The sequence below is a fragment of the Canis lupus genome, chromosome 3 (assembly GCF_011100685.1).
Source record: "Canis lupus familiaris isolate Mischka breed German Shepherd chromosome 3, alternate assembly UU_Cfam_GSD_1.0, whole genome shotgun sequence".
NCBI classification, from domain to species: Eukaryota; Metazoa; Chordata; class Mammalia; order Carnivora; family Canidae; genus Canis; species Canis lupus.
The window spans coordinates 70,239,853-70,255,281 of record NC_049224.1 but is presented as its reverse complement, the minus strand read 5'-3'; the positions used below and the strand labels follow the sequence as shown (position 1 = coordinate 70,255,281).

The window sequence follows — 15,429 nt, the reverse complement described above, 5'->3', positions numbered from 1 at the left end:
CCCCGCTGGGCCATGTTTCCTAGAAGGCAGAGTCGAGTCTCATATTTGATGCTCTCTAGTTTCCCAGGGCTCTCTCGGTAAACACTTGTGTACTCAGCACGTTTCCGTCAGAACGCTGGCTCCTTGAGGGCAGTCTTTCATAGCTGAACCCCAGCACCTAGAACAGAGCCGGGCAAATGATCCAGCATTGGATAAATAAGTGTTGACTTCCTTAAGTTAATGAATGGATTGCAAAAAAAAAAGGAGGCAACACAGGGCTCCCAGGTTGACTCCCTCCTGGCCCAGGGTTCCCCTCTCCATACCCCCCGCCACTGCAGGCAGGACCCTCTGGCAGTCAGAACCAGTATGTAACTTATTAGATCCACTGCAATATGAAAATGTGAGTCTCGTCATCCAAAAATTAATTTCAGGACAGCAAGGGCAGAGCGTTAAACCAAGAGGGAGAGGCGGTGTCTCCTGGGTGAGGAGGCCTCTGCTACTGCACAGGGGGCTCACCCAAGAGGCCCGCCTGAGCTTCTTCCAGACTGCAGTCCCCCAAGAGGCTCCCCCCACCAATTTCCTGGCTCCTTCCCCTGCTCTCAGCCAAGTGCACCCTTAGGATTGTTCCTTTGCAGAAAGCTCTGGGGGAGGGAATCTCCTCTTCAGCTGCATCTGAATGGCACCCTGGCAGACTCGCTCAACTTCAGATAGGCTGGGGTAGGGGTGGGGTGCAGAGGGAGGCGCTCAGACCTCCACGGTTCCAGGGGCGCCTGGCAGCCCCCACTCCCAGCACTGCTCAGTGCAGAAGCAGCTTCTGGTTCTCTCAGAAGAGGGAGGGGCGATCTGTTTTATTGGGAAGTGGCTCCTGTCTTGTCCCCATCTGGGCATCTCCTGGCAGACACACGGGTACACTAGGCGGACAGACACAGACACAATCACCAAGACACCCCCGCCTCCTTTTCATGGATGCAGGGACGAGCGCTGTGACACCTTCCCCTCCCTGCCCTAAGCAGACACACCCCAAAGCCAGCCAGCCAGACCCAGAGAGACCCGCACAGATGAAACACACCGCGGAAATACGCAGGGCGGAGGCCGGCCGGCAGGACTCCCTCGCCGGCGCTCTCAGGCTCCGCTAGACCTCGGGGGTGCGCGGCGCAGCGCCCCGGGGCAGCTTGAGCAGGGCTCGCACCTGCGGACCCCCCCCCCCCCCGGGCGCCCCGCTGGACCGCAGCCCCGCCCCCCGCGGCTCAGGGTGACCCCTCGCCCCTCACCCCGCCCCGGGAGCCGCCAGCCAGAGTCCCGCCAAGCCAGGGCAGGGCAGGGCAGGGCGGGCGGCGGGGTGGGCGCCGCGGACCCGGGGGCCCCGGAGTACGAGCGGAGGCCGTGGTCGGGGGAGGGGCGCTGTCCTGGGTCCCGGGCGCGGGGGGAGGGCGGGACCCCCCCTTCGCGGGGTCGGGGGAAGTGCGCGGCGCGCATTCTGGAGCTCGGGGAAGAAGCGGGGGGCAGCCCGGGTACGGGGGCCCGGTGCGCACCTGGACGGAGGGCGGAGGGGCAGAAGCGGGGAGCGCAGGTGTCGCAGGGGAGGGGATCGGGGCGGGGGCGTGGGCGTGGGCGGGGGCGGGGGGCGCGGGCCGGGGCCGGGCAGCCGCTCCCGGACCCAGACCCCGCGCGGGTCACTCCACGATGCCCGAGGGCCAGGGGGCGCCGCCCTCTCCCCGGGCGGCTCGGAGCGCCCCGGCCAGGGTGTCTGCGGGGCCCGCGACCCGCCCATCGCCCCGCCTCCCGGCCCGGGGGTCCGCGGGGTGCCCGCAGTCCCCGGAGCCCCCCGAGCCCCCGGAGCCCCCGCGCGGGCGGCGGGGCGCGGTCCGGGCCGGCGTGCCGCAGAAGCTGGCCGAGGCGCTGAGCAGCCAGTACGGGCTCATCGTGTTCGTGGCGGGGCTGCTGCTCCTGCTGGCCTGGGCGGTGCACGCCTCGGGCGTGGGCAAGAGCCACCTGCTGTGCCTGCTCACGGCGCTCATGCTGCTGCAGCTGCTCTGGATGCTGTGGTACGTGCGCCGCAGCGCCGCGCACCGCCGCCTCATCCGCCCCAAGGACACGCACGCCGGCGCGCGCTGGCTCCGCGGTGAGTGGCCCCGCGTCCCCGACGCCTCTCTGGCTCGCCCCTCCTCCCTTCCTTCTCTCTTTTTCTCTGTTAAGCCTGGTTTGCTGCAGCAGCCTCCTCCCGTCGCGCAGTTCATCCTGAGAGCCGCACGGCTGCACCTGTTCGCCTCTCTCCTTGGCTGAACTTCCTGCCGAGGTTCCACCGGCCCCTGGGGGAGGCCCCCTCCCTATCCTGGCGTTCCCGGCCCTCGAGGATCAGTCCCCAGAGGGCCTCTAGTTTCATCCTTCCCTTGCCCTCATCCTGTGCTCCAGTCTGAAAGGTTCTAGTTCCCACGCAAGTTTTCCCATCTCCATACCTTTGCATACTCTGTTCCCTCCTCCCCGCAGTGCTTTCCCCCTTGCCTTGCTTTCCAAGGCAGGGCTCAGGCCTCACGGGGTCCCCCCCCACCCAACCCCAATGATGCTTTTCTGATTCCCCCTGCTGTTTGTGGTTCTGACCACACTCCTCCACCCCTCAGCACCCTGGTGGGGGGCTCTGTGATGCCCCTCTCTCATTCCTAGAGCCACGGCAGGGTCTGGGGTAGAGTAGATGCTAAGAGCACGCAAGAGCATGCAGTCTGGTCCGACAGAGTCATGGATAAGTGATAAATATTGGGGTACAGGGTGGAAGCACTTGCTATGGACTCCCAGCAGACTGAAACATTGTCAAGATAGGAAGGTTGCCCCTCCTCAAGGAGCTTCTGCTCTTAAAAGGGAGGCAGACAGTGCTGGAGTCAAGGGGAGGAGGGTGGAGGGTGGAGGGAGGAGGGAGGACGTGGAGGGAGGAGGGAGTGTGCCCTGGAGAAAGCCCCTGTCTGGGAGAGGAGGGGTACATCTCACTCCGTGTGGACCAGACACATCTCCCGTCTCTACCTGAATGGTGTACAGGTCTGAATTTCGATCTCCCTTAGAGTGCGGCTTTCCTGGTCTTTGTGTGGCCTTGGGCAGTGACTTAATCCCGCCACTCTGAGTTTCACCAGGTGGAGAATGGGAATCCCACACTTGGTAGGACCAGTGACTGCTGCCCGGGTGCAGGCTGGGCGCCCAGCACACATGCGTTCCTTGCCACCCACATCCCTTCAAAGGTGTGACTGCAGTGCCATCTTCTCCACCCCACCCGGCAGGAACCACTCCTCCCCTCTGCCCTGGGTACCACACCTCTCCGCAGAGAGAGTTTTGCTTCTTGCCAACTTTCACCTTGTGTTATGACTAGTTGGATGTGAGCCTTGTCACCTGGATGAGATTTGAAATTTGAGGCTTCTTAGGGTCAGGGACTGTGTCTAGTTCATCTTGCCTTTGGAAAAAATAGACACAGCTCCAGGCTGGCTCAGATTCCTGTTCTGAAAATGGTTGTTTTAGGAAGACTCATGGTTTGTGACTGAAGGGTGGGGAATTCAGCGCCATATCACATAAACAAACAAATAGGCTTGAAATGTTGTTTTGAAAATACTGATTTACACAGACTGAAAAATACACACACAGGCTTTTGACCTATGCTTTCCTCTAGTGGGCGGATCCTTTCTCTGTCCCTCCCTCCCTTCCTTCCTCCTCCATCCTTCTTCCCTTCCTCCTTCCTCCCTCTTCCTCCTTTTGTTCCTTTCTCCTTCACTCCTCCCCTTCCCTCCTCCCTCTGTCCTTGCCCCTTCCCTCCTCCACCCCTCTCTTCCCTGCTCTTCCCTTCTCTCTCCCTCTCTCCAGGAAGACTTCAAGCATTGGGATCCGAGTCAGTGGGTGAATGCTGGTGCCATTTTCCAAGGTTAGGAAAACAGAGGGAGGAGTGGGGGTGGGGATGCAGTATCAAGTTTCTGCTCTGGGCATGTTACTTTTGAGAGGTCTATAGGACACCAAGAAGTGATAGAATAAATGTGGCAATAGAGAGAGAGCACGTAGTAGGTGTTCAGTACATGATGGCTCTTTAGATAATCCTGATAACCATTCAAGTGAGGTATGTGGAAAATGGAAATAGTGCTGGCCTGGAAGGCTTGACTCCATGTTCCAGCTCTAGGACCTTCACCTTCTGAGTTCCCTGCTTCCTCATCAGTAAAATGAGACTCCCAGTTGCTTTTCAGGAAAGGGTTGGAAGAACTGCATCAAGTGAATGCAGTTTGCAAGGCACTATGATCCCTGTAAATGAGCTGAGAGTTCATCAAAGAAGCCAGAGGCTAATTGTCTTGAAAGGAAAGAATTTTGGGGTGCCAAGGGAAGTGCCTCGGCCCCAGCCAGGACTGAGGTTTTCCTTGGAATCATAGCTGGAAAGACAGGTTTGACTTAGCTCTGCCCTGGCTTCTGCGGCAGCTTTGGAAGTCTGGGGTGCCGAGAAAGAGCCAGGCTGTGGGATTCAGGACATTCACATTTTCCGGAGAAAGGTTTTGGGTCTTGGTAAGGGCTGTGAGGGATTTGTTTGAGGAGAAAAGTTTCTGGTCCGCATACTGGGTGTGAGAAAGTGAACACTTCATTTGGAATAAAAAATATGGACCTATTGAAATATTTAGTAGAAATGATGGATTATTCATCCAGCTCCTCTGTTTGCTAAGGAAAGAGATTGATTTTTTTTTTTTTTCTGCAAGGAATGACAGCAGCCTGGATCTCATGCCAGCCCAGTGTGAGCAGTGACATGCAAGCCCAGCAAATAGCTGGTTCATCCGGTGAATTTCCAGGGTCCTATTTCTCTTCTGTTTCTAGTCCCTTTAAAAGACTACAGTGGCTTCCCTACCAGTGTAGGATCTTGTTATTGTTACTGTTCTTTCTCAAGTCCAGAGAAGTGTTAGTAACACGAAATTATGGGAATAATGCCAATAGGAATAATAGCTGTGTTTATTGAGTGAGTTCGGAATGCAGGTATGTCAGAAGCATTGTCTCATTATTTGTCACAGCGATTCTTTTTTAAGTGCTTGTGATTAATCACTCCCAAATGTATTCCTTTTATTAGATCAGATTTTTGCATAATACCTTTTTCTTAGAACGAGACGCACCCATGTATGTGATACATCTTTGTCTAGCCTGCCACCCCTGGGTATGGGCTGCTCATTGTTCCTTAAGGGACCGGAAGTAAAGGCACAGAGGTGAGCTGTTACGTAAGGCCAGCCTCAGGGTGGTGGCTGTACAGGCTGTCGACATAAAGGTCGGGAACATGAGCATGGTTTGGGAAACAGCCTGTCCCCACCTGTGAGTAAGTGAAGGTCAATAAAAGAGATTGGTGTGCGTGTGAAGAGGGGGAGGGAACCATGGGGGATGGTGGCAGAGAGCAACAAAAGGGGATGAGAGGAGGGGCAGAGGCTACAGGACGTAAAGATGCGACAGTCTGGGCACCCAGGGGGCCCACGGTCTGAAAGTGTAGCCAGAACTCCCGAGAAACCACCAGGGATGATACCAGGATCCCAGAATCCTGGATGCTGTCACGGGGTAGCACCGGTCGGAGGAGGGGCTGTCGGGTGGGTCCCATTGGATCCCAGCCCACCCTGTTGACTTTGGGGCAGGTGCAAGCTCATGAGCCCTGGTCTGGGCTTCACCTGGCTCTCCCTCCTCTGGAGGCCTGTTCACCTGAATTTCACAGCCTCATTCTCCTGCAGCCAGAGCCTATTGCACACACTCTTTGTTTTTTGGGGCTTTTGCCTCTGCCACTGGGATTGCAAGAGTGTGTCCCAGAGATTTCTTTTACTTTATTGAGTTAAGGTCCACATGCTCTGCAGTTCCCTCACTTGAAGTGCAGGAGTCAGTGGTTTGTGGTATATCCACAGGTAGGTGCAGCCACCCCCATAGTCAATTGGAGAACACTTTTACCATCTTGAAAAGGGTACAGTACCACCCTGTACCCTTTAGCTGTCAACCCCTATACTTCTAAGTCCACCCGGGCCCTAGGCGATCACGGGTCCACTTCCTGTCTGTAGGTTTGCCCAGTCCAGACATTTCTTCTGGATGGAATCATGCGATCTGTCATCTCTGTGACGAGCTTTAATACCACGTTTTCAACTTCACAGTGACTCTTGAGGTGGGTGCCATGAGCCCCATTTACCAGCCCAGGAAGCTGGGTTTCAGGAGGAGGACTGAGCTCCCCATCATTGGAAATGTTCAAACAGTGAGAAAGAGAAGAGGGATAAGCTCCTTGCTTCAGGGCAGATGGCGTGATCGCAACAGGTGTCAGAGAAGGAAAAAGTCTACTTCTTTTTTGCTTTCTTCATTGAGCGGAAGGATCTTGGGAACGTGCAGAGAGCAACAGAGAAAGGAGCCAAGTGCACAGCATGGACACTTTGGTGGTGGTTGGGCCAAAATGTCGATCCGGTTTTGCTTGACAGCCTGGACTGAGCTCCCAGTACTGGCGGGGCTCTGGGGATGGCAGGACAATCAGGCATGGCCCTGCACGGAGGGATGCGGGGGAAGGCGAGGATGATGCAGACAGTGACAGCCGCAGAGCATGATGGCTAAGAGCATGCCCCCACCCCGAGCACGAGGCTCTACTTCTGCCTCAGTTTTCTTGTCTGTAAAATGGGGCTGATGATACCACCTATCACATAGGGTTGTTAAGAGACTCAGTTGAGTTATATATATAAAATGCTTAGAAGCCTCTGGCTCATAGTCAGAGAAATGTCTTATTGTGAGATAAAAGATTCAGCATTCTGCTGTGCAAGTGCAGGGGATGGGTTGGGGCAGAAGAGTAGCCTGGGGGTACAGGCTTGGGGACTTAGGGGAGGGTCCTCAGAGGAAGATCTTTTGTTTTTTCTGGGGTCCAGAAAAAAATACCTTGAAAATCATTAAAAAATGAAAAAAGAATATACTGAGTACATGAATTGAGCATGACAGTGAATCCAGTGAAGTTCTAGAACATATCAACATTCAGGGGTTTTGAGCACTTCCCTCAGAAAAGAAAGAGCGATCCCCAAGACCCCACCTGGGGTCACTATGAGGGACTCTTGCCTAACAGCATGCATTTTCTTACAGATATATTTTTTTGATGGGATTTTTTTTTATTTTTTTGTCTAATAGAAAATAGAAACATAATGTCAGGATTTCAGCATCAGTAAGATAATGGGGCTGCCCCAAAAGCTGAGGCTGGTTTGGCATTGTTTGGAAACGAAGTCAGACTGCACATGGGTGCCTTGGCCCCCTTTGAGCATCACATGGGCACCCGCAGAAGGCTGACCCCAGGAGGAAGGAAAGGCTGTTGAGTCAAGAGGAGAGAGGAGTATCAGGGTAGAAAATGAGGCAGCTTCATTCCTGTGAGCCCCAGACCATCCTTTGGTTTCCAGAAAACAGAGCCACTTCTTTAGGGATTTAGGGAAGCCTTTCCCTATCCTTTCAGACCAGGTGTGGCTCCCAGGCTTTATGTTCTCCTAGCACCCTACATTTTCTTCTTAACACTAATCAAGCAGGATATTGTGTTATTCACTTCATCAGCTGCCAGACTGTGGGCTCTTGGAGGTAGAGTCCCTGTCTGAATGTGCTCCCCCTTAAATCCTGAGCTCCCGGCACAGTGCCTAACAAGTAACAAGGGCCAGCTGGCATTTACTGAATCATCAAGGGAAGGCATGGATGGATGGACAGATGAGAGAACAATGACAAAATCACCAGGGAAGAGAATGACAGTTCCAGAAGGCTGACTGCAGTCCAGCGTAAGGAAGAACATTCTAATATAAGCTCCAGCAGGTGATGGAAGGATGTTCTCTGAGAGATGGTGAGCCTCCCAGCCCTGGGCATGTCTGGATACAGACCTGTTGGCCATTAGTCATGATGCACTGGGAAGCATTCTTGCATAAGAGGGGGGATTGTACACTGACTTTGTGGGAACGTCTACCTCCAAGACCATACAGTTCAAGATTCCAGACTTGTAGGGGGGATTTGGGTGCTTAAGAGAGAGGAGGGGTCTCCCTCTGTCAACACTAGACCTTACAGGATTAGTCTCAAGTTATGTGGCTGGGAAACTTTCTAAATGGTTCTAATGCATTAAGTTTTTCTTTGTGGTTGACTGTCATGATGATGATGATGATGATAGCATCTGTATAGAGAATTCCTACGTGTGAGGCACTGTTCTAGGTGCCTTTCATGTAGTGACTCATTTAATCTCTTCTGCATCCCTATGAGAGAGGCAGTCTTGTTATTATTTTACAGATGAGGAAACCGAGTCTCAGAGAAGTTAAGTGATTGCCTGAAATCATCAACTAATAATTGGTAGAAAACAGTGTCTGAAGCCAGGCAGTGAGCTCCTACCACTACAGCCTTACTGTCTTCTTATAGCTTACTCGGTTTTTGTCAATATTCCATTGACTTCCAAAATTATATATTCTCTTTTTGAGGTGTACAAAGGGATATTATAAAACCAACTTTATTGGCTGTGTGACTTCATACTTCTGTGCCCTTCCTTATGTTTCATTCTATCAAATCTGTCTAGTTCTAGAATTTCCCATTTTATCTCTTTAATGTAGCATGGAAGGGGTGCCTGGGTGGCTCGGTCAGTTAAGTGATTGATTTGATTTCAATCTTGATTTCAGCTCTGGTAGTGAACTCAGGATTGTGGGATCGAGAGCCGTGCTTTGGGCTCCATGCTCAGCAGGGAGTCTGCTTGACAGTCTCTCTCTCTCTCTCTCTCCCTCTGCTCCTCTCCTACTTGAGTGCATGATATCTCCCTCCTCTCTCTCTCTTTCAAATAAATAAATCTTAAAAAAATAAAGTAGATAAATATACAAGGGTAAAACTATTTTATTTGGCACACAAGGGACTATTGTATCTTCCTCATACATTATGTCTTCTTTTTCATGTGTGATGATAAAGGTGAAGGGATTCTTTATCCTATTTACTCCATTTTACTTAAATTTCAGATGGTCTGACATCAATAGTGCTATTCCTGCTTCCCCTTCAGGTTGCCTCTTTGTCCATACTTTGATTTTCTGCCATTGCCACTAAGTGAAAAGCGTGATTCATAAAAGAGCTAGGTTTTGTTTTTATTCAATATTCCCATCTTTGTTGACTATCTTTTAAAGATATTATTTATTTATTTGAGAGAGAGAGGGTGTGTGCATGAGCCAGGGGGGAGGAGCAGGGAGCCTGATGAGGGGCTCGATCCCAGGACCCTGAGATCATGACCTGAGCCAAAGGCAGACGGCCTAACCGACTGAGCACCCCTGGTCCCCCAACTTGTTGATTAATTAATGGGAGATTTAAATCATTCTCATTCACTGGTAGGATTTACATACTTGACTTTGTTCCCCTTTTTCTTTATGATGATTATAACGATTTCTTTTACATATTGTTCCCCCCATTTTCCTTTTGCACACATTTGCTCTTCGGAGTGCTTGAACATTTTATTGTGTCTTTCTACTAAATTAATGACTGTCTTTCCTCTCTTCATTCCCACAATCAGATGCATATTACTCCATTTTTATTTATTCCCCAGAAAAAAATCCTACACTGAGGTGCCCTTCCAGTGGGTTTATCTTCATCCATTTGAATTTAATTTCTCTTATCCTGTCTTCATTCCTATTAATTTATTTATCTATTTACTGAACTATTCAACCACCCACCCATCCACCCACCCATCCTGTCATTTTAAACCCTCCCTCTCTTCTTCCATTATAAGTTTATTGTTCACCACTGTCCCTCTCCTCTTCATCTTCCCCAATTGTGAGGACTCTTCCACAGTTCATTGGCTGTTTGGCTAATGTCCTTTGTCAGGTGAGTTGTGTGGACGACATTCCCCCCCTCCTCTGTTCTCTGTTCAGCTGTCACCTTCTAAGACAGTTCTTCCTGACTACCCATCATTGACTTTAATCCTCTTTCTGATTTACTTTTCTTCATGCACTTAGTGCTTCCTGACACTTCTTCTGTGGTTACTATTTATTTGCAGATTCTCTGTCTTCCCCACTCGAATTTTAAATTCACCAAGGACAGACACTTCATTTTATTGCACTTTTTATGTCTCCAGTGCCTGGGACAGTGGCTGGACCATAGTTACTGCTCAATGAATCTTTGTTGAAGGAATTATATGTTTGGCCTATCTATAAATCGCTTTCTGTCTTTTGCCCTGACGAGCAGGTGACATCTTGGCTGGAAATAGGGTTCTTGAGCTGCAATCTGTTCCTTGAAGTGGACTCTCACTATTCTTCCACTGGTTTCTGGTTTCCGGTGCTGCAGATAGGAAGTCTGGTGCCAGCTTGCATGTCCGTATTTTTGTGCACACCCCAATTTTATGCAGTATTACACATGTGTATTTTTGCTTCTCCAGCAGTCTTGTTTACCTTTGAGCCCCTGGCAAAATGCCACATGCATAGTAGGAGTCCCCAAAATATTTGTTGTAGAGATAAATGGATGGGTAAAGGAAGAAAGGACTTCAAGACTATGAGAAGGTATATGATGTATTTATCGTAACTCTTGAAATATCAGTGATCGAGATGTTCTAGACCAGTGGTTCTCAAGGTGGGGTCCCAGATCAAGTGTCAGCCCCACCTGGGAACTTGTTAGAGATGCAGATTTTGGGGTTCCACCCAAACCTATGGAATCAGAAACTCTGCGGGTGGAGACCCACCATCTGTGTTTTAACAAGCCCTCGAGGTGATTCTGATGCATGTTCAAATGTGAGAACCAGTGCTGGGGACCAGTCTCATCTTCCAGATGGGAAAACCGAGGCTAGGAACCTGGAAGTGACTCGCCTGAACTCATACATGCCATCGGTGGCACAGCCTGGACTAGTGCCCGGGTCCCCAGAGCTACAGCCTGTGCTCTTGCCACACCAGCCAGGCTGCCTCACCTTATCTTGCTATTTCTTTTGTAACCAAAAGGAACTGTGCATTTGTCAAACCATTTCAAAGCCCTGGGATTGAATCTCCACTCTTACTGAGTTTTTGATTTCACTGGGGGCTTTCCAGAATGGAAAAAAAAAAAGTGACTTAGAGTTGTTTCTATAAGACTTTGAGCAATGGAAAGGAGCCAGGCGATTGCATTACTTTTCACTGGAGGCTTCTTGGACTGGAGCTGTAATGTTATAGCTTGGTGTTATGAGTCTGTCCTCTCTCTCTCACCATAATGCATGTCACACACGATCCAGTTTCCTCCCATTCGTGGGAGAGAACGTGTGAATGGAGGTCAATATTGGCCCAGGAGAAGGATTAGGAACTTTGATGATGAAGTCTCCAGAATCACTGTTTTTCTTGCTAATATTTTCATTTGTTACAAGTTTCTTTTTAATGTATCTTATAAATTCCTTCCAGTCTTTTTTACATATTCATATTTTTCATTTGTTTTTATTGTTTGGTCAACACCACGCTGGATACGCCATCAAAGGATGCTTCCTTTGTTCACTTTTCCTAGTGTGGGCACTTTCTATGCCACTGGTATGGAACCCCCTTCCTATCAGTTTTAAAAATATACCTTCTTTTTTGGAGAAGTTTTAGATTTACTGAAGAGTTGCAAAGTTGCAAATACAGAGAGTTCCTGAATACCCATATGCCCCTCATCTTTGTTCTCTCAAGAGCAGGATTTTCCGTTTAGAGAACTGAGATTTTTTTTTTTTTAATAGATCAGTGACACTCTTAGATTGATCTTTTTTCAGGGAGAAGCTTCTATTATTTGGTCAATCTTTGTTGAATGTATATCATTTGTCAGACCCTGAGATATGCATTGGGTAGGAATAATGATAAACAGGACCCAGTACTGTCTTGTTATATACACTTACTTAATCATGGTAAAATATAACATAACATAAAGTTTACTGACTTGTTTGTGAAGTGTACCGTTCAGTAGCATTAAGTACAATGACAATATGCAATTTATATCCAGAAGCCTTTCATCCTGCAAAACTAAAACTCTGTACCCATTATACAACTGACCTTTCCCCCCTTCCCCAGCCCCTGGCACCCACCACTCTACTTCCTGTCTCTATGAATTTAACTATTCTGAGGAACCTCATCTAAGTGGAATCATAATGGTATTTGTCTTTTTGTGACTGGTTTATTTCACTTGGTATAACGTCCTCAAGGTTCACCTGTGTTGTAGCATGTGTCAGAATGGCCTTTCTTCCGGAGGCTGAATAATATTACATTGTATGGATGAACCACATTTTGTTTATCCATTCATCTGTCAATGGACATTTGGGTTGTTTCTACCTTTTAACTGTTGTGAATAATGCTGCCATAAATATGTATGTACAAATATCCTTTTGTGTCCTTGCTTTTGTTTTTGAAGATTTTATTTATTTATTCATGAGAGACACAGAGAGAAAGGTAGAGACACAGGCAGAGGGAGAAGCAGGCTCTCTGTAGGACCCTGATGGGGGACTCATCCCAGGACCCTGGGATCATGACCTGAACCAAAGGCAGATGCTCAACCACTGAACCACCCAGGTGCTCCTGTGTCCCTGCTTTTGATCTTTCTGGGCATATACCCAAAAGTGGAACTTCTGGATCATGTGGAAATATTGCTTTTAATTTTTTGAGAAGCTACCATTCTGTTTTTCACAGTGGTCGCACCATTTTACATTCCCATCAGCCATGTACACTGGTTTGCATTTCTTCAAATCCTTGCCAACATTTATTATCTATTTATTTTTTCTTCTTTCCTTCCTTCCTCTTTCTCTCCTTTTTTTCTTCATAGCAGCCATTCTAATAGCTGTAAGGTGCTATCTCCTTGTAGTTTTGATTTGCATTTCCCTGATGATGAGTGGTGCTGAGCATCTTTTCATGTGTTAATTAGCTATTTATATGTGGGGTTTTTTAAGAAGTGTCTATTCAAGTCCTTTGCTCATTTTTTTAATTGGGTTTTTTTATTTATTGTTCGTTGTTGATTTATAGCTCTTTATAGATTCTGCATACTAACACCTTACCAGATATATGGTTTACAAATATTTTCTCCCCTTCTGTGGGTCGCTAGTGTCCTCTGATGCCCAAAAGTTTTTTCATTTTGGTGTAGTCCAGTCTATCCATCTTAATTTTGTTTCCTTGTGCTTTTGCTGTCATCGTCAATAAATCACTGTAAAGATTTTCCTCTGTATTTTCTTCCAAGAGTTTTATGTTAGGTTTTACATTTGAGTCTTTGATTTATTTGGAATATATTTTTGTATATAGAGTAAGGTAAGGTAAACTTCATCCTTTTGTAATTGGAGATCCACTTTCCCAGCACCATTATTTTTTCTAAAGATTTTCATCTATTCATTCATGAGAGACACAGAGAGAGAGGGAGGCAGAGACACAGGCAGAGGGAGAAGCAGGCTCCATGCAGGGAGCCCGACATGGGACTCGATCCCGGGACTCCAGAATCACTCCCTGGGCCCAAGGCAGGTGCCTAACTGCTGAGCCACCCAGGCGTCCCCCAGCACCATTTGTTGAAATGACTGCCCTTTCCTCCCTGAATGGTCTTGGCACCCTGATCAAAATCACTTGACTGGGGGATCCCTGGGTGGCTCAGCGGTTTGGCGCCTGCCTTTGGCCCAGAGCGCGATCCTGGAGTCCCGGGATCGAGTCCCACGTCAGGCTCCCAGCATGGAGCCTGCTTCTCCCTCCTCCTTTGTCTCTGCCTCTCTCTCTCTCTCTATGTCTATCATAAATAAATAAATAAATCTTTAAAAAAAAAATCACTTGACTATGTATGGGAAAGTTTAATGTGGTTTATTTTGAAATGACATCCATGCATATCAATGCTTATATATGTGTGTTTCTATGCTCTCCCCACCCCCACCCCCAATTTAGGTAGTATCACGTTGTTTGCAGCCATTACCATCATCCTGGGATGCCTTAAAGTTGGGTACTTCGTTGGATTTTCTGAATGTTTATCAGCCACTGAAGGAGTTTTCCCTGTCACACATGCAGTACATACTCTCTTGCAGGTAAACCCTAAGATGTTTATTTATGTTGCCTTAGCTTCTGTTATGTGCATCCCCAGGATGTGTATGAAATTGGATGTGTAGGGGGCAGGAAGCATGAGGTGGGCTTGAATCCTTCTCTGAGGCTCACTGTTTCAGCTGCTTCCACTGTAAAATGAGTCTGTGTCCCTCTGGCTGTCTTTGTGAGAATCCTATGAGGCAAAACTTGTCATGGAGAGTCAGGAAATTTTGCCAACCTTGAGTCTACCAGCAAAGGCTTGTGGTGGTGGTGGTGGGGGGGATTTTAATATATTTTATTGAGCTATAATTCACATACCATACAGTTTACCCCTTTGAAGTGTACAAGTCAGTGGCTTTGTATATTCATGGGGTTATGCACCCATCACCACCATCAATCTTAGAACATTTTCATCATCCCCAGAAGAAACGCTGTGCCATTATGGTCACTTCTCTGGGTCACTGAAACATTATATTTGTAGATAGGGACTTTATGGAGGTAATTAAGGCTAAATGAGGTCATATGGGTGGCCCTGATCCAAAAGAGTTGGTGTCTTTATAAGAAGAGGGTATTAGGACACAGACTCACAGAGAAGGAGGAACATGTGAGGACATTGGAGGCAGATGGCCATCCACAAGCCAGGAGAGAGATCTCAGGAGAAACCAACCATGCCCACACCATAATCTTGGACTTCTGGCCTTTGAAGCCACCCAGTCTATGGTATTTTGTCGTGAAAACTCCAACAATTCATTGATTGGCTTTTTATTACAGGGAAGTCAAATCCCATGATGACAGAGTCTTATAGTGATACCAGCAATAATGTGGAGAGCTTTAGTGAGACCAGAAAGAACGAACTTCCCTCCTTCCCTCCCACTTTCCTTCCTTCCTGCCTTCATCCAGAACTCAGCAAATACTGTTCCCAAGACCAGCAGTGCATGGTGAAGAGTTGTGGTTTGAGCCCTACAGGCATGTCAGTTAGGTGGGGAGAAATTCATAACACAGTGACAGCATGGGGGCTTGATGCTTTGACCAAAGTTACCCAGTGACAAGGGAGCACAAGGGAGGACTCTTGCCAGTTTTGGGGTGAGGGCTGGTTTCTGCCAGAAAGATCCCCAGAGTTGTCAGTGAAAGAGGGGTATGGTGTGTAAGAGACATCACAGAAGGACATTTGGGGGATGTGTGGTCTTCCCACCTGATGGGGAGAAGACGTGTGGGGCTGTGGGGGAAAGTGAGCTGGGGCAATGGGCACAGACAGAGCCATGATTCAGGTAGGGCTTGTGAGGGTGAACTCTGTTCAGGCGACCTGGCTTTGGCTCATATCAGCAATGTGAACTCTGGCCAGTTACTTAACCTCTCTGGGTCTCATGGGTCTCATCTGTGAAGGACCTACTTCTCGGGGTTGATGTGAAGAATAATGGTGCTAATGTGTATAAAGTACTTGGCAGTGAGCACTTGGTCAAGGCTCGCAGCCACTCAGGAGCTTAAACTTTATGTTGAGGGCAATGGGGAGCCA

At 48.7% G+C, this 15,429-nt stretch overlaps 1 protein-coding gene across 1 annotated transcript in view; it reads left to right on the top strand.

The window, feature by feature from the left end:
* Nucleotides 1-1,662: 1,662 nt before the first annotated feature.
* Nucleotides 1,663-15,429, top strand: part of OTOP1 (otopetrin 1) — a 36,201-nt gene continuing 22,434 nt past the window's right edge. Inside the window, exons 1-2 of the mRNA XM_038533700.1 lie at nt 1,663-2,101; nt 13,785-13,921. Of these exons, the coding sequence (XP_038389628.1) occupies nt 1,663-2,101; nt 13,785-13,921 (576 nt within the window). The remainder of the gene's footprint in view (nt 2,102-13,784; nt 13,922-15,429) is intronic.